This window comes from Cynocephalus volans, chromosome 6, assembly GCF_027409185.1.
Source record: "Cynocephalus volans isolate mCynVol1 chromosome 6, mCynVol1.pri, whole genome shotgun sequence".
NCBI lineage: Eukaryota > Metazoa > Chordata > Mammalia > Dermoptera > Cynocephalidae > Cynocephalus > Cynocephalus volans.
In genome coordinates this window covers 159170037-159197031 of record NC_084465.1, presented here as the reverse complement: position 1 = coordinate 159197031, position 26995 = coordinate 159170037, and the positions used below count along the sequence as shown (strand labels likewise).

The 26995-nt window shown below is 48.9% G+C and overlaps 1 protein-coding gene across 1 annotated transcript in view; it reads right to left on the bottom strand.

Annotated features, from left to right (window-relative positions):
* Positions 1 to 11608, bottom strand: part of SUSD3 (sushi domain containing 3) — a 38332-nt gene extending 26724 nt beyond the window's left edge. Inside the window, exon 1 of the mRNA XM_063101161.1 lies at positions 11521 to 11608. Coding sequence (XP_062957231.1) covers positions 11521 to 11608 — 88 coding nt within the window. The remainder of the gene's footprint in view (positions 1 to 11520) is intronic.
* Positions 11609 to 26995: the final 15387 nt, after the last annotated feature.

Genomic DNA, 26995 nt, shown 5'->3' with positions numbered 1-26995 from the left:
GGGGCATTTAAAAGGTGATTGGTTGGGGAAGACTCTGTCCTCACGAATGTATTAATCCATCCTTAGATTAGTGGGTTAATGGTTTAATGGGTTATCAGGGTACAGACTGGAGGCTTTAAAAGGAGAGGAAGTGCTCTTGCTCAGCCCTGCGTTGCCTCAGGACTCTGCAGAGACACCCCACCAGAAGAAAGCCCTCACCAGATGTGTTCCCTGGACCTTAGACTTCCCAGCCTCCAAAACTGTAAGAAATGAATTGTTTCTTTATAAACTACCCACTGTCAGGTATTCTGTTATAAGCAACAGAAAACAGACTAATACACTGCCTAAGAAGGAAATGCCACCTATCCCCGCCCCTGCTTAAAACATGCATGAATGCCCAACTACCCTCAGATGCCCCTCCTGGGTCTGACCTGTGGAGTATACATAAAGCAAATGTATTTCTCAGCACCCAGTTTTCCCAAGCCTTGCAGTTTCTGTTGTAAGATAAAGAATTGTAACAGAGCAAGGTTGCTGGCTCAAAGACAGACAGGTTACTGATTGCTATGTATACTGTAAATTGCTGTAAGAAGAGAATGTTTGCTAAAATCAAGCTTTTGTTGGTGGATTGACTTAACTTTTTGCAAATTGTATTATGGAATATCACCTTGTTTGTTTTACTGAATGTTACCAGCTTCAATTGTTAAACTTGTTAAACTATACTTAGCAAATACCCCACCTATGTTATCTTCCTGAAACTTCCTGGTCTGGAGGATAAATGCAGGAAGGGAACCCCAATTTGGGGTTAATTTCCCAAATGGAAGGAATGCCTCTCTCTTGAGGGTTCTGGGAGATTAACCCCTTTTGGGACTTCTCACTGCTCAGAAGAGCTGGGCTTTGAGTAATCTTTTGCGGCTCCATCACCTAGGGGAAAAGGGGTGACAAATCTGTGGGAGGCAAAGCAACAAATGGTGACCCCGATGTGATGAATTCTGGGTCCACGGATCGGAGACTGACCTGCCAAGCCTTGGAAAGGAAAGGAAAAGGACATCCACCACTCATCCCAACAAAAGTGGGGAAAATAAAAAGGATGCCCGGAAAAAGGAAGAGGACGTCTACTCATCCCGTCAAGAGGGAAATCCTGGTAAGGGGGACTCACCCCGGTAAAGGGGATCACAGAGGTGGCTTTCGATTAAGCAATTGCACGCCTGCTGCAGTGTCTAGCTAGGGCTTTACCTGGAAGTTTTGCGTTCTTACTCTCTCAGTTTTTCTATCTATTCTTGTGATTATGGGTAGTTTACTGTCTAAGAGGGAAGTTCAACATAGTTCACTACTTCTACGTCTCCTTAAGGCAGTAGGTTATAAAGTAACTAACCGCCATCTAACTAAATTATTATTGATTATAGTGGTTTGGAAATTTTGTCGAATTGCTTTAAAAATTATTCAGAACCTTAACAAAAGGAAAAAATGTGTTCATGCCATTAAAGAGGATGAAATGCAATCCTCGCCCCCTCCACCCCCCACCTCCACTTTTGAAGGCAAACAATTCATTTGTTCCCTTGCTGGAGTCCTGTCTCAAAGAAGGACATAACATGGGAGTTGATGCTTGTCATGTCTTTTCCGTTGTAAGAACTGGGACTCAGTTGAGACATGAAAACCTCCCATTCTCCCTGTCTGAAAGATTTAAAAAGGGCATCACAGAAAGTGGCTTACATAGTACTTTTACTAAGGGATACTTAGAATCAATTGCTAATGGGTATATGATCCCTTGGGATTGGAAAACACTTGGAAAAACTGTTTTAACTCCTGCTCAATATACTGTATGGTTACAAGAATATAGGGAAGGATTACATGCTATTTCCCTCAAAAATTTATGAAATGAGGTTCAAATTAGCACGGACATGTTACTTGACCAAACAACTAGAGCAGCCATAAAGGCTTGGGACAAAATTCCTGAAACAAAATCTAAACTTCATCCTCTTGCTTCCCCTGATGTGTTTTGGATACAAAGATTAGATAAGACTCAGCCACTGTTGACATTATCTGTTCAACAAAAATTAATTACAGATTCAGGGGCTGATGTTACCATAATTGCTAAAAAGGATTGGACTTCATCATGGAAAGCAACTTCTTCACCAGTTACACTTACTGGATTAGGCGGGTTCAAAATCCCTTATCAAAGTAAAAACCCTTTGTTGTGTACTGGCCCCAAGGGACAAACTGCCTCCATCATGCCTTATGTTCCAGATCTCCCTCGAACTCTATGGGGCCGAGACCTCCCTGCTCAATGGGATGTTTATATTGGGAAATCTCCTTCAAAATTTATCATGATGGCCACGGCCACTGTCCCACCAGTCAAACTACAATGGACACCTGGCTCTCCAGTTTGGGTGGACCCCCTCTTAAGAGGGAGAAATTAAATCAAGCTACTTTACTTGTTAAACAACAGTTACAAATGGGACATTCATAGCCATTACATAGTCCTTGGAATACTCCCACTAAATCTTTTGCTACTGCTAGACAGGGACCCACTGAGCCTTATACAGATTTTATTAATCGTCTTTATTAATGTCTAGATGCTATATAACTAGACAAATTGACAATGTTCATGACAATCCAGAACTGCTATCACAAGTTTATTTATATTTAATCAAACAAATTAATAATGCTGGTTTACAAACAGCTCCAGATAAAATTTTTTTAAAAAGGAGCCTTGGAAATACCTTGGTTTTTAATCACTCAGAGAAATATACGGCCACAACATATATCTTTCCATATTCAGGAGCCTGTTACTCTAAATGATTTATAAAATTTACTTGGCCACATTAACCGGCTCCGCCCTTCTATGGGTGTTCCTGCTTATCAATTACAACATTTGTTTAATACTCTAAAGGGAGACCCTGATCTGTCCTCCCCTCCTTACGTATCTGAAGAAGCAAATTTAGAATTAAAAGAGATTGAATGCTTTTTATGTTCCAGGCAATTAACACGTATTGTTAAATCTCAAGTCATTCATTTCATTATTTTAAACACCCCACATAGTCCCACAGGTTTGCTTTGCCAATTTCTTCCTCAAATAGGAGTCGCTGAATGGATTTTCTTACCCCATCAGCAAAAAAGAAATTATATACTAAATTAGAACAATGTATTCATTTACTCACTAGAGGAAGACACTGTTGTCAAGTACTTACCAGATATGATCCTGATATTATTAATCCTGATCCTTCTAAAACTGATTTTTACACTGCCCTTGAATGATCAGAGTCTTTACAGATAACTATGGCTGATTTTGTTGGTACGATACAATTCTCATTACCCCACGATAAAATCTTACAAGGACTCCAGATACTGCCCATACAATTAAAATCCTGTTTATCCCCTGTTCCCCTCCCTCAAGCACTGACTATGTTTATCGACAGTTCTGGCAGATCAGGAAAGGGATCTATAACATGGCAGGAACAGGGAATCTGGAAACATTTCGTTACGATCCATCATAAGTCCACTCAAAGGGCTGAACTGGCAGCTGCCATTGTAGCTTTAGAGCATTTTTACAATCGGCCACTTAATTTAGTAGCCGACTCCGCCTATGTAGTTGGAGTCTTACAGGTAATTCAGGATGCATCTATCCATGAGGGAAATGATATTCTGTTATTTGAAATGTTTTGACATTTACAAAGACTTATTCAAAAAAGACATCATCCTTTCTATGTAACTCACATGCGTTCTCATTCTGGTCTTCCTGGCCCTTTATCAATTGGAAATGACATGGCTGATCACTTTGTTATGCATAATAATGTTTTACAGAAAGCTATTGATTCTCATCAGTTTTTTCATCAGGGAGCACGAGCTTTGGCCAACATGCATCAGATCTCTTACAGGCAAGCTCAAGATATTGTTCATGCTTGTCCCGATTGTCAGAGGTTTTCTACATCTAATTTCCCTGCAGGAGTTAATACTCGAAGAATAAAAGGTAATGAAATTTGGCAAATGAAAGTCACTCATTAGTCCTCTTTCGGACGTCTCAAATATTTACATGTTACTATTGATACTTACTCTGGTCTTATTCATGCCACTGCCCAAACAGGAGAAACTGCTCAACATGTTAAAAAAACATTGTCTTTCTGCCTTTGCCACCATGGGGATTCCAAATCAAATTAAGACAGATAATGGACCAGCACACACCTCCAAAGTCTTTCAAGTATTCTGTGACAACTGGAACATTAAACATGTCACAGGAATCCCATTTAACCCCACTGGCCAGGCAATTATTGAAAGAGCTAAAGGCCTTCCTAAATCTCAAATAGATAAACAAAGGAGGGGTAATATAGATATATGACTGGCCCCTCACGAACAGATCTTTAAAGTTCTGTTTACACTAAATTTTTTAAACTGTAATTCCCCAAAATTAACAGCCACAGAATGACACTTTCTACCTCCTAAAAAGAGACCTAGACCTTTGGTTTTATTCCGCTACCTGCCAACACAACCACAATTGTTGTGACCTGTCAAATTGTTAACATGGGGGAGAGGGTATGTGTCTGTTCTTTCACCCACAGGCCCTCCATGGATTCCTGCTAAGGCTATTAAACCTTATGTGGATCCCCAAACCAGACGAGGAATCGAATCTGATCCCCAAATCTCAATGCTTTGCCATCACACCTCAATCCATCTCACCAGGGATGGTACACATCAGACCACCAGTGATGATGGTGCCGACAACCACCTCCACTCCGACCTACATGAGCCCACCAGTAATGACAATGATGACAACAAGCTCCAAATTGACCCGGGGTAAATTGAAAAACTTCAACAGTCTAATAGTTTTCAATAGCTCAGCCCTTAAGCTCAGTAACTCATTTGAGAAACAAAAACTAAACTAAAATCTACCTGTTTAACTAGATGGTCTCAAATTTTCTGGCATCCAGCTGGTTATCTTACACAGACTTCTAAATTCTCTTCTAGTCTCATCTATGTATTTCTTCACAAAATCCTATGGTAGAATTCTATGCTATTTTCTTAAAAGGAAGAAAATTCTCCCTGCATCTTCTTGAAAAGGCTTGCACGCTTTGCTTTACAAGGCAAATTCGTTACCTTGCTTTCTTTAAAACAGGGTGAGGCCTCTCCGATGTCTTTTTAAAAATTACAATCTAAACCTGACTGTCCTTTTTACTAGTGAGCTTTTTTTACATCTTGAACAAAACCTATATGATCCTTGTTTGTTCTTGTTGTTTATGTCTGCATATATGCATGTGTAAGCTGTATGTTATGTCTATATATTCATGTCAGTATGTGTAATTCTGTTGTCTGCAAGGTACCAAACTGGCTTATAATTAACGTGCACTCATTAAATAAAGAAGTATACTTTTCACATTCACATGACTTAAATTTTCTGGTTTTGACAAAATAAATATATCTTCAAAATTTGATTTAAACTTTTTACCTAAATCTGTCTCTAGGTCAATATGTCTCCTTGTTATCTCAGCTCTGCCTCCTGGCCATGCTGGGAGAAACAATATCTTTTAGACATTATCTTTGTGAATACTGCCCTCTGCGTCTCTGGATTCCACTTGGCTCTAAATGCCACATGGAAATGTGGGACCTGAAATGGCTAATGAAAGGAGACCTATGCCCAATATTGCATAGGCCCTAGTTAACATTAACTGATAAGGGTATAGATCTAATATACCAAGATTTTGGCGGGGAAACCATAAACATGTATTTGGTAAAAACAGCTAAAACTCAAACTGGGTTTCGTATAATTTGCTCTAATAAATGGATGCCTATTTACTAACCTGTATGTGTAAAAATGTTCCTGTCAGCACACAATCGCTTCCTGGGTTTACTAATCTAACAGGATTAACTAGAGGTTTTCTCACTTAACTGGTCTTAATACAAAATTGTAAAAGGTTTACTTTGTCCTTTAGGTAACTGGTTTAAAAAACTTATTTCATGAAAAGTTCTTGTGCTCTCTGCCTTTTAAACCCTTTGTCACTTTGGTTTTACTTTTTGTAGTAATTTGTGATCTTATTCAACTAAATGTTTTAAGGCTTTTGTTATTTGACAAAACTTTCCAAAACTAAATTCTGAAAGCTCAACCTTTTGGTTTAAAATAACCTTAAGGAGTTCCAAGGGTCCGGAGCTTCTCAAAGGATATACAAGAAATGTATCAAAACTAATTGGCTTACTTAATAAATTAGACTATATGGGAAAGCATTATCAGTACTGAAGGTGTTATGGATATGTGTTCCAAAATTTTATAAGGTTCTTGAAAATCTGGGTCTTGATATAAATGCTACCAGTCATAATCTTGGCTCAATTACAATTTTAAAATGTTATGTCTTCAAATATTTCATGAAAAAACTCTGATAGGTACAGTTTCCTGATAAACTTTGAGTTCATAGCTTTGAACCAAAGTTCCAAAATTCTAATGAAGAAACTGATGGGTTTGTGAAATTGTTCACAAAGGTCAAAACAACAAAAGTTAATTAGTGAACTAATTAAAAAGAACTATGGGTTTTTACAATTTCCTTATTTTGAAACACTGCTGGTTCTCTTAATGTTTTGTTTTCCAAATTTAAGAAAACTCTCTCTTAAGCTATCTATAACTAACAACAGTTTTGTAAAATATCATTTAAAAACAGAAATTAAAGCATTTGTTTTCTCCCTATTTGATCCCCCCCCAAAATTTAATAACTTTAAGTGTCTTCATGATTATTATGGCAATGTGGCTATTTTTATAAGTTCAATGAAAATTAACTGTCTCTCTTTATAATGGGATATAATTTAAAACTTTGGATATAAGATAGCATGTCTCACTTCTAAGTTCTGACCCCTCTTTCATGTTGCCTTAATTTGGCCTAACTGCTGCTTCATCCTGCTGTTCATCTTTCCCCCTGACGTGGGACAGAACACCACCTGGGGATGAGCCTTCCCAGCACCATGGGATTTATACAAAGAAAAGTAAGACCTTTTCAATCAAGATATTGATCATCAATGCTTTCAGGAGGAATGCCTTGATCATAAAGGTGGAAATAACGTCTCCTCTACAAAAGCAGTTCTCTAAATTTTCCTGGCCTTAAAGAGGGTGTTTGTAACTTGGATGAGACACCCTGTTCTTAAACAAAAGATTTATAATTGATCAAAAAATTTTACAAAGACTAGATGCTTTGAAAGCAGTGATGTCCTGGACGGTTTAGCATCAACAAACCCTCTGGACTCAAAATCAACTATATGGAGCAGAATCCCATTCCAGAGTTTCCACAACTGGTAATTACACCCAATTCACAGCACCTGCAATGCTGCCGATGCAGCCACTCTGAGATGATGACATCATCTGTCCTCACCTGAAGTAAATTAAAAGGACTTGCTGTGCTAAATGATACTAACTTTGCTTTAAATGCTTTTGTCTTAACTGTGAAAACCTGATCTATAGCTTTTGCTTTTTCTTTTAAATAAATAAAACGGGGGTGATGTGGAGTATACATAAAGCAAATGTATTTCACAGCGCCTGGTTTTCCAAAGCTTTGCAGTTTCAAATGTTAACCTTGCAAAGGACAGGAAATTTTCTCCAGGCTATAGTCTCTGTTGTAAGATAAAGAATTGTAACAAAGCAAGGTTGCTGGCTCAAAGACAGACAGGTTACTGATTGATATGTAAAGATACTGGGAAATTGCTGTAAGAAGAGAATGTTTGCTAAAATCAAGCTTTTCTTGGTGGATCAACTTAACTTTTTGCAAATTACATTATGGAATATCACCTTGTTTGTTTTACTGAATGATACCAGCTTTGATAGTTAAACTATACTTAGCAAAAAACCCACCTATGTTCTCTTCCTCAAACTTCCTGGTCTGGAGAATAAATGCGGGAAGAGAACCCCCATTCGTGGTTAATTTCCCAAATTGAAAGAATGCCTCTATCTTTAGGGTTCTGGGAGATTAACCCCTTTTGGGGCTTCTCACTGCTCAGAAGAGATGGGCTTTGCGTAATCTTTTGCAGCTCCATCACCCAAAGGAAAAGGGGTGACAAATCTGTGGGAGGCAAAGCAACACTGACTCCTGCAATGATCCCCTCCCCCAGCTGTGCTTGGGGACACCCCATGTTCCCTTCCATGCATGAAAGCATCTGGTGGTTCTGGAAGACAGGGAGAAGCAAGATGGAGGCAGATGCCTTTCCTCCCTGCACTCTGGCCCCCACCCGCCTGTGGGCCCCCCAGGGACACTGGACAGTGCATGTCCCCCAGCCCTTTGCTGTGGCTGCACCTCCGACCACTTGACCTCCAGGCCCAGCTCTGGTGCAGTTTGCTCAAATGGAAACTATGTGCAAGTAAATCTTGAAGTGAAAAACAACAGAAAAAATAAAGCGAATGGATTTGATACAAAATAAAAACACACAAGGCACAGCCTGGCCCTCAAGCCATAAGGACAGAACAGCACGTGCCAGGCCTATAACCCCCACCTCACATCTCTGCCCAGCCACTGCCACAGCTGCACTCCCTCCCAACCTAGCCCTCACATACTGGGGGGGTTCACAGCCTGAGCTGGGTGGGGTCCCCATCCTCGCAGCCTATGCCTCCCCAAGCCCGCTCAGCTGTCCAGGTTCTAAGATCCTTGCTTATTAATCTTTTATCTGGAACCCTGGACTACAGGCTGGCCCCTTCCATCCTCCTTCCTGGCACCCATGTGCCCCCCACCCTGACTTCATCCACTGTGAGACCAGGTAAATAATTTCCTTTTCACGCCAGCCGAGGCTGTGGGAGAGAGTCCAGCAGGGAAAGGCAGGCCACCGGGCCTGGCCTCACCCGGACTTGGTGGCCAAGCCTGTGTCTCCGTCTGCCAGTGAGTCCCTGTGTGACCTCTCTCTGGGTCTCAGTTTTCTCAAAGGCAAAATGAGAGCCCTCAGGAAGCTCACAGGGGTGACTTGTGCACACACAGGTGCTCTGAGAGCAGGACCTCCAAGTTCCCTGCAGCGGGAACAGTGTGTGGCCCTGACACTATGAATGGGAGCTCACAGCCCTGCGTGTCCTCAGGCAAGTCACCTGCCCTCTCTGAGCCCAACTCCCTCTCTGAGGGTGAGCACAGGCTTCAGAGTCACTGCAGCCTTGTGTCTCCCAGGCTGAGTGGCAGGTTAGCCTCCACTGTGGTCCTCCAGAAGAGATCTAGGCTAATTCCAACCCAGGAAAAGTGTGCTCTCCAAATGCCTGGGGGGGCAGAAGGGAGGATCAAGACTCTAGGAACCTATGCCTGTACGTAGCAGCTTTGCCAACACCCTGGCAGGAGGCCACAGCCAGGCATGAAGCCTTGCTTTGATTCACACCAGCTCTCACTAGGCCTCGGTTTCTCTGTAAAATGGGCATAGCCCCGCTGTGGCCGGGTGCAGGAGTGAGGCCAAGAGGAGGTCTATAGAGCATGCCTTCACCTACCCATTGGGTCTTCTGCTGCCCCCCCTTTCCAGTCCCTTCCTCCAAGGTCCCTTCCGGGGGTGCCGGGGGGGGGGGGTGGTCACCTCCAGCCACTGGAACCCTGTGTTCTTGGACAATCTCCCAGATCAGGGAGTGCTGGAGCTGCCCTAGGAGCAGGAGCAGGGCCAGGGCCGGCCATTCAACAAACTTATACACCCCTGCTCCGAGCCAGCTTCCCTGTGCATAGGAGACAAGGAAATGCCATGGACTTCTGGATGCTAAGTCCGTCTGCAGTACTCTACTCTTTCATGTCTACTCTAGGAGGACCAGTGGCAATGGCCCCATTTTAGAGATTGTGGAAAAAAAAACACGCCCCAGTTGCTATGTTCTAGACAGTGCCAAACGGTCTCCAAAAGACCCCCAGCCCCATCCCTTCACAGCCCATTTCACAGCGGAAGAGAACGAGGCCCCATGGCAGGAGAGCGGTAGAGTCCAGATGATGGTGTCACCTGGCAGCAGAACAAGGACCCTCCCTGGGATCCACCTGGCCTGTCCACAAGCCTGGGGACAGGTATACAGTGTCCATCACTTAGCAATGGGGAAACCGAGGCATAGAAGTGGAAACCCAGGTCAGAGGGGGGATTTTAACTCCCAATGAGGGCTCCAGTGCCTGGGAAGTGCTCACAGGGGCTGGGACCCACCAGAACACAGGTCTGAGAGGAAACTGCGCTGTGGATGCTCAGAGGCAGAGCTGCAACCAGGTGGGACAAGCAAGAGCCAGGACCCTGGACTCTGAGACCCCACACCCACCCAGATTCCTATGCAAATAGCATTCTGTATGCAAATAGCCAGAGCCTCCTGCCACTCCCTGGCATTGGGCTAACCTTGGGCTGACCAGGGACAGGGCCCTCCCCCTCTCCAAGGGGCCCATGACAGCCACTCTCCCAGGCTGTTGTGCCAGAAGAAGGGATTCATTCACCTGGGACCCCAGGCAGTACCAGTTCCAGGACAGGCCCTTCTCAAACACAGGAACAACCCACTTCTGACCCCAGAACTAAATTAGGGGCTCCAAAACCACCAGGGCAAGGGGCAAGTCTCAGCAGCTTCCACAGGGCTGAGCTGCACACCTCTGCATTGTGACTTAACTCCCTGGGCTAAGTTTCCCCATCTGTGAGAGGGAGTTTCTCCCTCCCTCCTGCCCCAAATGCTAGCCTAGCCTTATGACCTGGACCAGCCCACCTTCCTCCAAGCCTCCTCAGCTTCTTCCTCTGCAGAGAGCCTAAAGCCAGCTCCAGCCTGAGATGCTCAGGACCCTTAGGCCCAACCCTGGTGGACAGTGGCCACGGAAGTGAGCTTTGGGGACATCTGAGACACAGGGTTCCAGATTGGTTCTGTTTCTGAAAGGGTTAGACTTCAGAAGGACTAACGGAGCATTCACACGGAGCCCTGGGCACCTAAGGTGAAAGGAAAGCTTTTTAAGCACATTCTTGACATCAAACACTTAGAGCTAACCTCCGCTCCTTCTGGAGACCTCTGAACCGAGGCAAGCCCGGCCCAATCCCAGGCCCAGCCGCCGGCTGACCTCCGACAGATACTCCCCTCTCGCAAGCTCAGTTTCTCCATCTGTAAAGCGGGGCTGGGGTGGTCACCAAAGAACCCCGAAGACGACACCTTCCTCTGGCACGGAGAGGGGGCCCCAGCTCGCCCCTTCCTCCCCCGGGGCCACGCGCCCCGCCAGGTGAGGCCAGTTTCGACTTCCCCAAGCACGTAGGAGGGACGCTGCCGGGGTCCGGAACCCGGGGCGTGGGAGGGGCGCGGCCGCCCGTGGGCTCCGCAGGCGCCCGGGACCGCGGCGGGGCAACCACCCCGGAACCGGAGCGCGACCGCTGGGCGAACGGCTGCGTTCCGCCGCCTGGTTTCGGGCCGCTCGGCGCCGGGCTTCAGTTCCGCTGGGGCGCCGCTGGGCCCGCGGACGGTCGGGGAAGCTCGTCCCCGGGGCGGCTCATCCTCAGAGAGGGCCCCGGCTGTGACCCGCTGCCCCCGGCCGCGCGGCCCCGGCCCCCCCGGCTGTGAGGCCGCCCCTCGACCTCCCCGTCTGTTAAATGGGTGCACAGTTCCGCGCACAGCCTCACAGCCCCGGCGCTTACCTGTGCGGTTCCCCGAGGCAGGCGTGGGGCCCCCGGCCCGCCCCCCGGCCCTCGCCCTGCCGCGGAGGGTCGCGGCCACCCCGCGCATCTTGCCCACTCCGCGGCGCTCGCCGGACCTGCAGGGGACGGGGGCGGGGACGGGGAAAGGGGGCGTGGCGGCCACGGGCCTGTCCAGCCCCGCCCCGCCCCGCCCACTCCCAGGTCTGGGGCAGAGGCCCGGGCCGGGCACCACTGAAAGCGACCCCGGGAATGTCAGAGCGGCCCAGCGGGAGGTGCTGCTCTAGGGCTTGCACGCGTGCTTGCCTCTGCCCCCACACTTCCCCTCCCCGGCCCCTCCTGCCCTGCTCTTCTCACCTTCCATCCTACTGTGGTTTTCCAGGTACTTCCATGTTTTTATTTTTTGAGTAGGGTTTTGCGTTCAGGGTGCATATTCAGCAGGTCCAAGAGCAAAAATCCTCCTCTCCCGCCCACCGTTCTCCTCACCACCCCCCGCATGTGGACCCTGCCCTCTGTCCCTTGGCTCGCTCTGTAGGCCAAGCCCTCTGAAGCCACCTGCGGTGAGTGTCCTTATTGTAAATCCTCACTAAGGAACCCCTCCCCCCGCCCACCGCCGGCGGTGGAAGCAGGATTCAAACCCCTGGGGTCTGGCTCCAGGGCGCAGACACACACACACCTGGGGACCTGCCCTCTTCTGACTTGAACCCTCCTGTCCAGCTCCACCTGCAACGGCTCCTGGATGGGCCTCAACGGGCCCAGAGCTGTGGTCCAGCCCCTTCCTCTCCCTCTGACCCCACCCATCTGCAGGAAAACCCCCTGCCAGACAACAATCAAGTGTGTGTGTCCTCTCTGCCACATCAGGAACGGCAGGAGCCTCTGCAAGGACCAGTGTGACCCACCCTCCTCCAGACCACTCTCTAGGACCATAGAATTCTCTGCCAAATGGCCCCGAGCCTACCTCCCAGGCCTGTATGGCTCCCTTTCAGGGTCTGCCTCCATGCACCACAGGGCAGATGGCAGCTGCCTGTCCACCCAAGGACAAGGCTGGGAGGGGAGGTGGAGTGGCTCTCAAATTGCTGGCCAGAGCCAGGTGGAAAGTGGAAAACGCCAGGCTGCCTGAGGCTCCCCACACCACCATGCTGTGACCCAGGCCTCAAGGAGTCCGAAATGCTAAACACATGGACATTTAGGGTGTGTGTTTTTCCTAAGGCTGTGTAACAAAGTCCCACAGACTGGGGGCCTTAGAACAACCGAAACTTACTGTCTCACAGTTGAGGAGTCTGTACGTCTGAGATTGGGGAGTCAGCAGCAGGGCAACACTCCCACCGAAGGCTCCAGGGGAGCATGCTTCCTGCCTCTTCAACTTCTGGTCATTCCTCGGCCTGTGGCAGCTTAATTCCAATGTCCCTGTGTGAGTATGTCTCTCTGTCCAAACTTCCTCCTCTTATAAGGACACCCGTCACATTGGATTAGGGCCCACCCTGATGGCCTCATCTAAAGACCCTATCTCCAAATAAGGTCACATTCTGAAGTAATGAGGGTTAGGAATTCAACATATGAAGTTTGGGGACACAGTTCAGCCCCCACCAGGTGGTACTGAGGCGAGCACAGCATGTTCTAATCTGAGCAGCCTGGAGCTTGGTTTGCACATTCTGACTACTCAGGCACGTGGTGCTGGGCCTCCATTTGTGCTGTTACAGGACCTGGGGGTGGCTGAGGAAACTGTGCCTTGTTGTGTCTCAGAACACCCACTCGCTGCCAAAGTCATCTTCAGAAGTCTCAGAAGGAATCTGGGGATGGTTCTGGAGGTGGAACTATGGCCTGTTTGAACCCCAGTGTAGGCCGTCCCATCTACCTTTTCCAGGGCATCTTGGAATGACACGCTCCTGGAGAGCCCAGCAACACCAGCCATGTGCAGGGAAAGAAACTGAGGCTCCTTAAGGGGAAGGCACCCGTCTACCAGGCACACAGATCACCTGGGCTGCCCCCATGGTGGGGGGGACCACAGCTCTCTGACTGGCCTCCCCATCCCCCAGGCAGGGTTGGGCACCCTCTCACTGAGGCTTGTTGTCCTCTGAGGGATGGAGATGGTCCTGCCTCCTTCCCAAGGCTAGCGAGGACTGTGGCAAGCTCAGGATGGAGCGCTGGCCTCCAGGCTGGACCGGGCAGGCCATGCCATCATTTGGGCTTGGCCCACCCACCCGGGTGTCCCAGCTGTCCGGATTCCCAGACTCCATGTCTAGGCCCAGACTGGGAGCAGTGCCTGGGCTGTGCCTGGCTGGGTTTCTCTGGGGCTCAGCCTTCTCCTCCAGGGAGCCCTCCCTGATGTGCTGCCTATCCTCAGGGTCCCCTCAGCCTGGGTTGTGTCTGTGAAAAGGAGAGGACACGTGGCTACCCTGGTGGAGGCAGGGGAGGCTGGGAGGAGCATGTGGGCTGCTGGCGTGGGAGGCAGGGAGAAGGCAGCACAATCAGGCGTGAAGCCTGAGGAACCGGCTGAAGCCACAGCCACTCCTCATCTCAGTTTGCAGGCAGGAGCACACAGTAAGTACACTCTCGGTGACCGTTTGTTGAACGGATAAGTTGGCGGGAAGGGAACCAAGGAGGCAGGGGGATGTCTCCAAGCCCTGGGTCTCAGTGTTCTGCTCTGTACAATGGGCATCACATGCACAGAGAAAGGGAGGGTCTGGACTGGAGGGGGGTCTCTTCATTCCTCAGGGCTTAGCTGAGGAGTTGCCTCCTCCAGAAAACCTTCCTCAACCCCCTGATTCACTAGTCACCGCCCTCAGGTTCAGAAATGATGACTTGGAGACAGGCAGGCATAGCAGGCCCCCTGGAGGGTGGGAGGGATGAGAGATTCATGGCCACCGCTGACAGCCTCCTACATGCCAGGCCAGTTCGGGAGTTGGGGACAACATGGCACAGGAGAGACAAAGTCTTGCTGGGAGCTGCTCCCCGGACTTGCCGTACTCCACACAGAGACCTTCACCTGGCCACCGTTGACAGATCACGGACAATCTTTCCTGTCTCTTGATTCCTTTCTGTGTTTTCTGAATTTTCTATAATGTGCGTATCTATTCTCTAATCAGAAAACAGGAGACAAAGATTTTAAATGCTCATAAATGTGAACTATTGTTTCCCACGACTGTTTGGATTTCCACTTGTCAGAAAAGGATTTCTGACTGTTTGGATTTCCACTGACCCCTCATTTTACAGATGGGGAAACTGAGGAGCAGAGATGGGAACTGTCTTATCCAAGGTCACTTGGCCGTTAAGATTACATCTCATTATCATGATCTAAGGAGTCCACTTCTAAGGATAGAATTCCAGGGGGCGGGTTTGTGTTTTCATGGGCCCAGAACTGCTGCCAGCTCAGCTGGGAGGTAAGAAGGTATGCAGATGGGTCAAGGGCGACCTGGGCTTAATGCTTGTGAGCCAGTTAAGCCTCTTTGATGCTCACTGGGCAGGCCCAAGTGCTGGTCACCGGAGAAGCGTGAGAGCCTTGCCCCTCCTCCCCCAACAGCCCCAGTGGCCGCTCCACCCTTAGCAGCCCCACGGCTCGGCAGGTTTTAGTCCTGCCTCTTCACCAGTCCTCCGGTTGGCCTTGGCACCCCTCTCGGTGCTCCGGTCTCTTTCCCACCTTCCCCTAAAAAGGGCTGAACTGTAGGGTTCTAGAGATTGGTAGCCACGCTTGCCAAAGCCTGGTGTCTCCCCCTGGAGGCCCAGGCTCAGGGCCTGGCTGGCACTTTTGGGGGAGGTATTCCTGAGGCCTCAGGGGGACATCTGGGTACAACCCCAGGCAGCCTCTCAAGGGTGTGTAAGGCTGGCTGAGGCTCATCCAAATGGAGACATTGGAGACTTGGCCTCTGGAGGCTGCTTGGAGGTCTCCCATTTTACAGATGGGGAGACTGAGGCCTGGGGGGTCTCCCCCTAGTAACACCACTCACTCCAGACCTTCTCCCTACAGCTCAGGCTCTGGGCCTGTCTGGGTTCAGCCTGTGGGACCTGGGAGTGTTGCCTGCATTCTCTGTGCCTCGGTTTCCTCACCTGCAAAACAGTCATCCTAGCATTCCTGTTCCAGGCCCAGGGTGGAACTGTGTGATAGGCAGAGCTTTGCTGCCTCCTCTGGAGGAGAGTGGGGAGGCTGTCCCTTTATTCTGCCTGCATTGACAGCTCCGGTTTTCTCATAATTACCCAGCTACCATTGATGAGGGCTTTGCTGTCCCCATTTACAGATGGGGAACTGAGGCTTGGGCCTGTGAGTCACACATTTGCTAAGTGGCTGCCTTAGTAGATTGCAAGGGACAAAAACCCAACTGAAACCTGTTGGATGAGAAAGGAGCCAGGACCCTCCCACTTAGGTCACTGGGGGTGTCTGCAGTGCCCCATCCCTCTGTCCCTCAATCAGCATGTTGCCCTCTGTCTGTTGGCCTCACTCCACACTGAGCAGGGGGCACGGCTGCCAGCAGCTTCAGGATTTTGAGAAAGACCCTCATGGCCCATAGTCCCAGAGGCAGGGCAGGCATCTTCCAGCATCGTAACCCTCACCCAAGGATGGATTACCCTGGCCCAATCACTGTGGCCAGGCAGAGGTGGCCGGATGGACAAGAGTTCCAGTATCTGTTGCTCACAAACCTGCAGTTTAGACAGGGCTCTGCATCTGGCCTCTGCCCCAAGGGGGGCATTCAATTGGAGCAGAGGGTCCATTCCCAGGATGCTTCATTACAGGGCTGACAAGTAGGTGTCAGCCATCGACACCTCTCCATAGGGCTGCTTGAGCTTCCATATAGCATGGCAGCTGGCTTCCTATAGCAAGCTTTCCAGGAGACAGGAAGTGTCTCAAGGCCTTGGCCCAAAAATGTCCCTTCTGTCGTATTCTATCCATCAAGCATAGAGCTCAGATTTAAGGAGTGGAAAGAAAGACCTCTTTCAATGGCAGGAGTGTCAACAAATTTGAGGGCCACTACAGGGGCCAATGCCTGTGCTTCAGACCTTAGCACTAGACCAGTTCGTTCCCAACCTGTTCATTAGTATCTGCCGAGCACCTGAGCATCAGGAGCCTGCTCCACCCAAAACGTAAGTGTGACCCCATTGTCCTTTGATGAAACACAGACACACACAAATACAGACACCTACAAACATAGGGGAAGGCTGGAGGGCACTGTGTGTATGGTGCTGTTGCTGGGTGGGGACACAGGGGACGGTCATGTCCACGGTGCTTAGCCATGCTTTCTAAACTGTTTCAAGAAATGTGCACTTCATCTGTCTGTACCCCTGTGTTGTAATGACACTGAGAGGGCAGGCAGGCACAGCCCATGACCAGGGACAAGATCATCTCTGGAATAGCCGATCACGGGTACACGTGGCATCCTGCTGATGGTGCACACAGCTTTTTCTTCCCCTATGAGGCCTGGCTCCACCCAGGTGGGTCCAAGCTCATGTGGCCATCCAGGGTCTCCCTACACCCATTTCTTTCCTGTCCCCTTCTACCCCCAGGGTCCTGAGCTCTCCCAGAAACCACCTCATTCTCATCTCCTCTGAGAGAATTACAGAGCAAGGGGTGGGGGGCCAACGCTAGCCCGTTCAGTGATTTTGTGCAAATTTGGAGATGGACGCAGCCCTGAGGACAGTGAATGAACTGTGTGGGGCCATCCCCATATGCCAGCTCCCCTGGAGGTGTACGAATCACTGTATATGTGTCTCAGTGTATGTACATATTTGCTGTGGGCTCTGCAGTGAACAACCTGCTCATTTGAACATGGCAATCCTTGGTGCGGAGGATGTCGCTGTGGCCTGTGGGAGGCTGAGGGCTCACAGGTCCTGCAGAGGGTAGCCACAGACTGCCTTCCCCTTGCTGATGGCCACTGCCTCTGGAAGCTTCCCAGCTCTTCCTTAGGGCCAAAGCTCCTTCCTTGTCTCCCAATTTTATTCTATCCACTCATCAAATACCGACCAAGGCTGCTCTGTGCCTGGCTCTGTGCTCCACACCACCAGTCTGTGATCTCTCAAGGCTGCAGAGCCCAGGAGTAAAATCCTCAGTTGCTGGTGAAGCTGTCAGGATAACTTGCCCCCACCCCCTGGAAGTCTTATCTTCAGCATCTCCCCAGCTCATCCCCACAGTGTTCAGCCACACGGACTTTCCTGCCCACTCTGTCCAGCTCTGCAGCTCTGCTGGCGCGTCAACACTCGGCTTGGGTGCTGCCTGCTCCAGGAAGGATGCCTGAGCTCACCGAGGCTGGACTGGGGCATACCATGGGCTTGTCACCCCCTCAACCCCCCCGTAGACAGATGTACATTGAGGACAGTGACCACACCTGGTTCATCTCTGTGATCCTGGAGCCCAGCATGGGCCAAGTACAGGGCAGGCGTCGCTAAGGAGCTGTGGAATATGTGAACGAGACATGGTGCAGGTGGATACGATGATGGCGCCGCTGGCAAACTCCTGCCATTCTTATCTCTCTGCTCACCAAATTGAGCTGTGGCTCAGAAAGTGGAATTTGGCTACCATATGAGGCTGAGCTCAAACCCTGGCCCTGCTCGGAGTGACTTTGAGCTGGTGACCTGTAGCAGATACTGCCTGTGCCCACAACGTCTCCTCAGCCATGCCCACGTGGGGGGGGCCTCGCCCCAAGTCCCAGCTGCCTGAGACTCCCTCTGGAGTCTCATGTTGATCATGTTTTTATTTTCTGTATTTTATGATGCTTTGATATCTGGGCCTTGCTGACTCTGGAGACACTGCCCCTCCCAGGGCTACCCCGTTCCTAGAGACAGTAAAGGACGGGCCTGTGATCACACCTTTCAAATGCAAACCACACAACCCAGAGCCCACAGTTCACCACCTCCTCTGTGGGGCTCCCACACTCTGGTCCACTATCCCCTGCCCTAATCACCCAAGAGTCAGGTACCAGACAACCAGGGAGAGCCCCTGTACCCAGAACCTGTTGAAATTATTCAAACGAGCAATCCTAGGCCTGTTTACCCAGCCTCACCCGCTCCTTCCTGTGGAAGCCACAATAAAGGCTCCAGCCCACAGGTCCCCCTTGCTCCATCCGCCTCCTGACCAACACTGCTGCTTCCCTGTGTGGCCCTGCTTGTCTGGGGTGGCCCTTCCTCCTGTGGGTATCCAACTATCTTTTCAATGACAGTCATCTCTTGATCTGTAGGCCTCACCATACGTGAATCATAATAAAACCTAAATCATTTTAAAATAGGTCCAAACTTGTTGGGGAATGAATGCTGGGAAATGAATGCTGTCTGGGGATCCCTTGAAGTGACATCAGGAGCTGGTGGGTAAATGTCCTGGCTTCTCTGCCTGTCGTGTGGGATGACACTGAAGTGATTGTTCTACACTGTGAGAAGCCAGCACTGGCCTGGTGCTCACAGCTCTTGTGGGACAGCAACAATATCATGGAACATCAGTAGTGGACAAGGCCACTCCGTGAGACAGAAAAACAAAACCACTTCATAATCGTGTCTTGGCACAGAAAAAACAAAGTCACTGTGAAAACAATGCAAATACTAACATCACCCTCTCCTGGGTAATACGAGTGGCTGCTGCTTCATCATCAATTGTAGCTTCAGCCCCACGTCTGTCCTCCACTTTCTGATAAAATGTACCGAGTACCCAAGCAGCCGTGACTCCCACTTCCTAACAGCGTCCAGTCCAGCCCGCTTCCTTGCACCCCATCAGAATCGCCTGATGCAAGCCCGTGTTCCATGCACGCTCCCGAGCAGTGTCCACTGAGACCCCCAGGCCTCCCCTCGGTGTGTACGCCCCTCACTGCAGCAAGTCTCTGAACACAGCTTTGCATTCCTGGGGTCTTCGACTGGAGGGATGGGGTGGTAGCTCCCAGAGTTCCCCTGTAGACTAAGTTCCAGTTGCCTCCAGACCTAAGTTGCCCAATTACGCATCCTCTGTATTAGTGTCCCAGGACTGCCGCGACACAGCACCACAAACCAGGGCCTTAAAGCAACAGAAGAATCCCCGGAGCGCCTCCTCCTGTGGCGGCACCACTCCAATCTCTGTCTCCACCGTTCTATCTCTGTGTGTCCTCTTCTTATGAGGACACCTGCTATTGGATTTAGGACCCCATCCTCATCCAGTATGACCTCTTCTTAATTTAACCAATTAAATCTGCCAAGACCTTATTTCCAAATAAGGAATAATAAGGTCACATTCTGATGTTCTAGGTAGTCATGAACTTAGGGGGTGGTGCACTATTCAACCCACTACAGTCTGACCCCCCAAAAGTCACTTTGGTCCCATGATCAAAAAACATTCACCCTATCTCAACATCCCCCAAAGTCTTAACTCATTCCAAAAGGGAAGAAAGGAATGAAGAGTCACTTGGTCAAAAGCAAATCAGAAATCCAGCAGGCAAATTCCATTAGGTTTTGTGGTGTGAAAATAATCCTCTGTGGCTCAATGCTCTGTCATCTGGGCCCATGGTGGTGGCCCTGTTCCCTGGGGCCTCGGCAGCAGCAGCAGCCCTATGTTCTCTGGCTCTGCCATTTGTGGCTCTGCCCTTCAAGGCATTCATTCTCCCTTCATTTCATCCCGCCTCTGTGCCTTTTAATTCATGCTGCAGTGTTTCTCCTGGTGTAACATTTGCAGAAACCTTTTTGGTCTCTTATGTAACTCACAGGGCCCATGCCATCAGATGACAGGCTCCATCACAGATCATTCCTGGATAACCCCATCTCTACTCCTGGATTCCACTGAGACAGTTGATTCGATCCATGAGTTACATGTCTAATGTCTTCAACAAAACGTTGTCCAGCAGCACCTTTGTGTTCATGTCCGACCACGCTTTCTCAACAGGAAATTTCCTAGTTTTAGCAATCTGGGCAAGCTGAGGATTTCCCAAATTACCAAGTGCTGGTTGCTTAATGCTTAGTAGTTTCTTCCTCAATTTATCTTTCCTCTCAAATATTATTACAAGCAGCAAGGAGAAACCAGGCCATCTCTTCCACACTTTGCTTGGAATCTCTACATTCATTCCTTACAAGCTCTACTTTCCACCCAAAACTAGAATACAATTCAGCCAAGTTTCAGCCACTGCATAACAAAGATCCACTTTTCCTCCAGTGTCCAATAGCATGTTCCTCAATTCCTTCTAATGCCTCACCAGAAGCACCTTTAATGTTTGTATTTCTATCAACATTCTGTTAATGATATATATATTCTCTAAGATGACAGGAGCTTTCTCTACAGCTCTCCTCTGTTCTTTCTAAGCCCTCACAAGGAACACCGAAAACAAATGTCCGTATTTGTACCAACGATCACTTCAAGGCAATCTAGATGTCTTAGTCTGTTTGGTGTTGCTGTAACAGAGTATCACAGACTGGGTAATTTATAAACAATAGAAATTTATTTATCATGGCCTTGGAGACTGGGAAGTCCAATATCAAGGTGCTGACATCTGGCAAGGGCCTTCTTGCTGTGTCATAACATAGGAGAAGGCACCACAGGGTGGAAGGACATACAGAGAGAGAGAGAGAAAAGAAGGAAGAGAGAAGGGGACTGAACTCTCTCTCCTCTCTCTCTCTCTCTCTCTCTCTCTCTATCTATCTCTCTCTCTCTCTCTCTCTCTCTCTCTCTCTCTCTCTCTCACTGGCCAATACAGGGATCGAATCCTGGACCTGTTCCTTTATAAAGAACCTACTCTTAAGATAATGGCATTAATCCATTCATGAGGACAGAGCCCTTACGGCCTAATCACCTCTAAAAGGTCCTATCTTTTAACACTGTTACATGGCGATTAAGTTTCCAACACTTGCTGTTTGGGGGACACATTTAAACCATAGCACTAGGCTTTTTCTATCAAGCACCTCAAAAGTCTTCCAGCATCTACCCAAGTCCCTAATTCCAAAGCCATGTCCATATTTTCACGTGCTTTTTACAGCAGTACCCACTTCCTGTACAAAATCCATATTAATTTCTTGTGGCTGCTGTACAAATTACCACAAATTTGGTGGCTTAACACAACAGAAATTTATTCTCTCACAGTTCTGGAGGCCAGAAGTCTGAAATGAAGGTGTCAACAGGGCCATGTCCCTTCTAAAAGCTGCAGGGGAGGATCCTTCCTTGTCTCTTCTCAGCTTCTGGTGGCTCCTGGCAATCCTTGGTATGTCTTGACTTGTGGCCACATCACTCCGATCTCTGCCCCCATCATCCCGTGGACTTCTCCCCGCTGTGTATCTCTGTGTCCTCTCCTCTTCTTATAAGGACACCAATCGTTGGATTTAGGGCCCATTCTAATCCAATATGATGGTTATAACTGTCACTTATATGAATGTTGCCTCAACATCCATCTTGCTCTCCTGTCACTGGTTTGTCACACTTGACCTCCATATTTTGAGGCAGTCTCCACCCAATTCCTGTTTTTTGTTTCTAGATAGGACAAGGCCCCATACCCTGAACCACTTGACCACCTCACTTCTGCTTTAACTCTGGTGAACTTGACATACAGCCGCGAGTTCCTGCACTTGGCCTCCCTTCAAATGAACAAATCCAGCCCTGTCTCAGGAAGCCCACCCATACAACATCCTGGACCCCAGTAAAACCTTCAGCCTGCAGGTCTCTCTCTCTCTTGCTCCTTCCCTGCTGTTCGAGAGCACATGTCCCAGAAGCTCCCTCCCCTTCCTGTTGGCCTTACGTACCAGTCCGTTTCTGTTGCTTATAACAAAACACCTGGAACTGGATAATTTGTAAGAAAACGAAATTTATTGCTTACAGTTTCTGAGACTGAGAAATCCAAAGTCCAGGGAACACATCTGGGGAGGGTCTTCTTTGGTGGTGGTTTTACAGCAATGCAGGGGTCTCACATGGCAGAAAATGGTGGAGCAGAGACAGAGACTCAGGTGCTCTCCTTTCAAAGCCCTACGAACCACAACCACAACCACCATCATTAATCCATTCATTAGGGCAGAGTGACCAGAATCTAATCACCTCTTCAAGGCCCCACCTTTCAATTAGCATAATAGGATTTCCCATCCTCAACAGTTACAGTGGGGATTAAAGCTTCAATACGTAAAACTTGGGGGACACAAGTCAATCCACAGTATTCCACCCCTGGCTCCAGAGTTCATTTCCTTCTCACAGGTAAATACATTCATTCCATCTCCAAAGTCTTATCTTGTTTCAGCTCAAAAGTCCAAAGGTCAAAGTCCCATCTGTGAAGTCAAAACAAGCTATCTACTTCCAAGATACAATGGTGGGACAAACACAGGGCATATACACCTGTTCCAAAAGGGAGAAACAGGCCAAAAGATAGGGGTAATAGGTCCTAAATAAGTCTGAAACCCAGCAGGGCAGACATTAAATCTCAAAGTCGGCGAGTTATGTACCTTGACTCCATGTTCTACATCCTCTGCCCGTTGGTATGCGGTTGGGTCCCTAAGTCATCAGGCAGCTCTGCTGCTATGGCTTTCCCGCTCTGAGGCCATGCTTCAGCTCTCTTAGGCTGGTGTTATACACGGGTCGCTCCACAATTCTGGGGTCTCTGTGAGGGTCCTGCTCCCAGAGCTCTACTAGGCGTGGCCTTGGTGGGATTTTTCTGCTCCAACTCTGACCCCACCTTTCCTCTTGGCATCACTCTAGGGAAGACGCTATGTGGTGACTCTGCCCCCAGGACAGATCTCTTCCTGGCACCCCAGGCTTTTCCATACATCCTTTGAAATCGGGATGGAGGCTTGCAAACTTTCACTTCTTTGGCATTCTGTGAGCCTGCAGACCTAACACCATGTGGACATTGCCAAGGCCTCCAGGTTGTATTTTCCAAAGCTGTGGGTCCAGCCACATCTGGGGCCAATTTAGCCATAGCTGGAGCAGCCAAAGCAGCTGAGGGAGCTTGTGCTGAAAGCAGCTTCCCAAGATGGCCCTGGGCAGCCAGCCCATGAAGGGTGCTTCATGCCCATTCCCAAGACCATTTTGTCCCCCTAGGCCTCTGGGCCTGTAATGAAAGATGTAGCCCCTGAAATGCCTTCAAGATCTTTTTTTCCTTCTCTCAGTAATCCCTTTCTTCTGTACTCATCTCCTTAGCAAAGTGTCCCTGGGCTACACCTTTGCTTTTGTGGCCAGTCTGAAAGTTTTCTAATTTTCTGCCCTCTGCTTTCTTTTGACTTACAAATTTTGGCTTTACCTCATACCTTTTCTGCCACAAGTCAGCATGGTCTATTGCAAGTAACCATGCGGTTCCCTTAATGCTTTGCTGCTTAGAATTTCTTCTGCCAAATGCCCTGGGTCAGCACCTTGAAGTTCCATGTTCCATAATAGTTTTGGGCATGAACACAATGCAGCCCAGTTCCTTGCCAGTTCATAGCAAGGGTGATCTTTGCCCCAGTTGCCAATGAGTCCCTTCTCATTTACATCTGGGATCTTCTCAGAACATCCTGTACTGCCCATATTTCTATCAGCATTCTGCTCACCACCACGTAACCAGTCTCTTAGACATTCCAAACTTTCTCTGGTTTTCCTGTCTTCTAAACTCGCACCAGCAGCTAGGCTTTTTCTAATCTGCTCCTTCAAATTCTCCCAGCCTCTCCTCTATACCCAGTTCCAAAGCTGCTTCCACATTTTCAAGTATTTGTTATAAGCAGCATCCTACTTCTCTGAAACCACTTTTCTGTATTAGTTCGTTTCTGTTGCTTATAACAAAATACGTGGAATGGGGTAATTTATAAGAAAACGAAATTTATTGCTTACAGTTTTGGAGGCTGAGAAGTCCAAAGTCCAGGGAACACATCTGCTGAAGGCTTTGGTGGTGGTGACAGTAACCCAAGGGTCTCACATGGCAGAAAATGGCAAAACAGAGAGAGAGACTGTCGTGTGCTCTCCTTTTAAAGACCACAGAACCACACCCCTGACCACCATTATTAATCCATTCACTATGTCATGGTCCTACAATCTAATCACCTCTTCATGACCCCACCTTTCAATTACCATAACAGGATTTCCCACTTTCATTATAGTGGGGTTAAGCTTCAATACATAAAACTTGGGGGACACAAGTCAATCCATATCACCTAGTGAGGCATGCTGTCTTCTGCTCTCTGGGCTCTGTGAGTCACAAATTTAATCTTTTTAGCCATTCTGGTCTGAGAGTCCCTCACGGTGCCACACCTGACTACACTGAAACGAACTTAAACACCTCACTTAAGGAATCACAAAGGCGACCCCATTTTAGTTTAACTAATTGCATGTGCAGAGACCTTCTGAGGTTCCAGGTAGACATGAATTTTGGAGGAATGCAATTCAACATCCCATACCCTGTACTGGCTTTCATCCCTTCCTGCCTCAGTCTCCACTCTCCCACTATGTTTCTTGGATGGCCTCCCAAAGAAAGGCCTTTCATTCAAATCCATGTAGCAATGTGGTTATAAGCAAAGCAACATCAAAGGCTGCTTCAGTAAGTAAGACAGATGAGCTACAGGAGAGCCTCACAATGGTTCTCAACCTTTGAGAACCATTTTCAAACCATCTCAAGCGGTGACATCACAGATGGCTTTCATCTCCTAGCAACTGATGTGTAACATTCCATTAAAAGGATTTCCCTGCAACAATGTCAAATTTATCCACTTCTACTACAATGCAGACTGAACACTTACATGGCGTGGTCTGCAAATTCTCTTCCAACAGAACCTCTTCAACCAAGAATTCTCTTTGTCCTCAAAATGCAGGTTATTTCCTTTCTTAACCACACACTCTTGTACAAACACACACACACACACTTTCACTCTATTACCAGCTTGGGGCCAGCAGTATAACGCCAGGTCAATGGACAATGTGAAAAATACCATCAAATAACAAATGATTAGAAAACTTTGGGTAATGAAACAAAAACTCAGCAGAACCTGTACATTAAAAGGCATACTGCCATTATCTTTTATGATGAAAAGAAGCCATAACTTGATGTGATAACCCTTAGCCTATAAATCTGCTATACCTGTGGACTGTTACTATTAAACCCCATAATTAAAGAAATGTAAAAAAAAAAAAAATCCATGTAGCAGAGTCTGCCACTGGGAGAACCACCTAAGACACAGCCTCCCCACGCCAAGCAGCAGGGTCCTCTGTGAGTGGGTGAGGGGGTCGCCCTTCCCTCTGTGCTTTTGTGAGGGCAGAAGAGAGAGTCCTGTCGGACCCTGGGCATGGGGCCTCACGCAGCCCAGTGGCCACCCCCTGACTCTGGGAAGTACGGTGCTTTGTGACTAGACCCCAATCTTATTCTTCGTAGAAGTATTTGGGCTCTGCAGCTGATAGGATTTTTCCAATGCCCTTTGGGGGCAGATGTTGGGTTTTCTTTTGTTTTCTGGGGTTTTTTTTTACAGGGGGGTAATTTCCTACTTTGAATTTTGATAAGGTGAAGGGAAAGCCGAGCTCCCTCTTTGGGATGGAGATTCATGAGGAGGTGGCATGCACACTTACGGTGGGCAGAGCTGGGCACTGAAGCCTGACTTCCCCAGGGACAGGCCTGGCTCTGGCAGGAAAGAGGAGGGTCTGGGGGTCGCTCTCAGAGAGGCTGTGAGCCTGGATTCTGGGTGGGGTACATATGGCCAGGGCAGGCCATTGTGGAGGATGTAGGCTAAGATGCAGCCCCTCAGGGCCTATAGGAATCTCCCTTGGAGCTTCACCTGGGAGCGGGGCACTGAGCCCAGAAATCCACTGGGTCAGCGGGGCCAGCAGGGTGGGAGTGCCGGCTTTCTAGGACGGAATGTGCAGAATGCAGGGTGGGGACCCGGCTGCTCCCCACCACCTGCCTTGGCCCCGCTGCCTCCCTTCTTGGCCCATCCAGACCTCCAGTTTTCTCCCTGTAAATGGGGTAGGAATCGCTCCACCCAGAGTGATAGATGAATGGTGTGAGAGAGATCGTGGTCAGGGAGCAACCTGGCCACGTGTCACAACTGACTGCTGTGGGGACCAGCTGGTACCCCTTGGGGACCATTGCTGCCTCGTCCTGGCAAGAGAGGGAGATGCTGAGGGGAAGGGTGGATGGGCCTGGACCACACCCCCCAGTGCCAGGCACTGCCCGCACAGACGTAGCAGTGCAGCTTCAGAGCTGACTGCCGCCGGCCCTGCAACTGGGAGTCCTGCAAGGAGGGTGTCTTGGGGTGGGGTGGGTGCCTGAAAGGAATAGACTGGGGTCACAGTGCAGCCACCCACAGCTGCCAGCTGGGCCTAGGGCTCTCCCTGGATGCCTTCTGGAGGGGCATCCAGAGGGGGATTGTCTGCAGAGACAGAGCAAGTGACTCTGTGGTATCAAGCCCACCCTCCTCCCTGGAGGCCCAGAGTTGCCCAAAGGCCTGCGCTCTGGGACCTGTGGTCTCGGGTAAGACGGCCTTTGAGGAGTGGTGACTGCTCAGAGGTCCCACGCTGCTGCCGATCCTCCTGCCTCCACGGGAGGGTGGGAGGCAGGCATAGCTGGAGTTGGACCCACCCAGGTCCAAATCCTCCTCCACCATGTCCTGGGGTCCTGGAGGC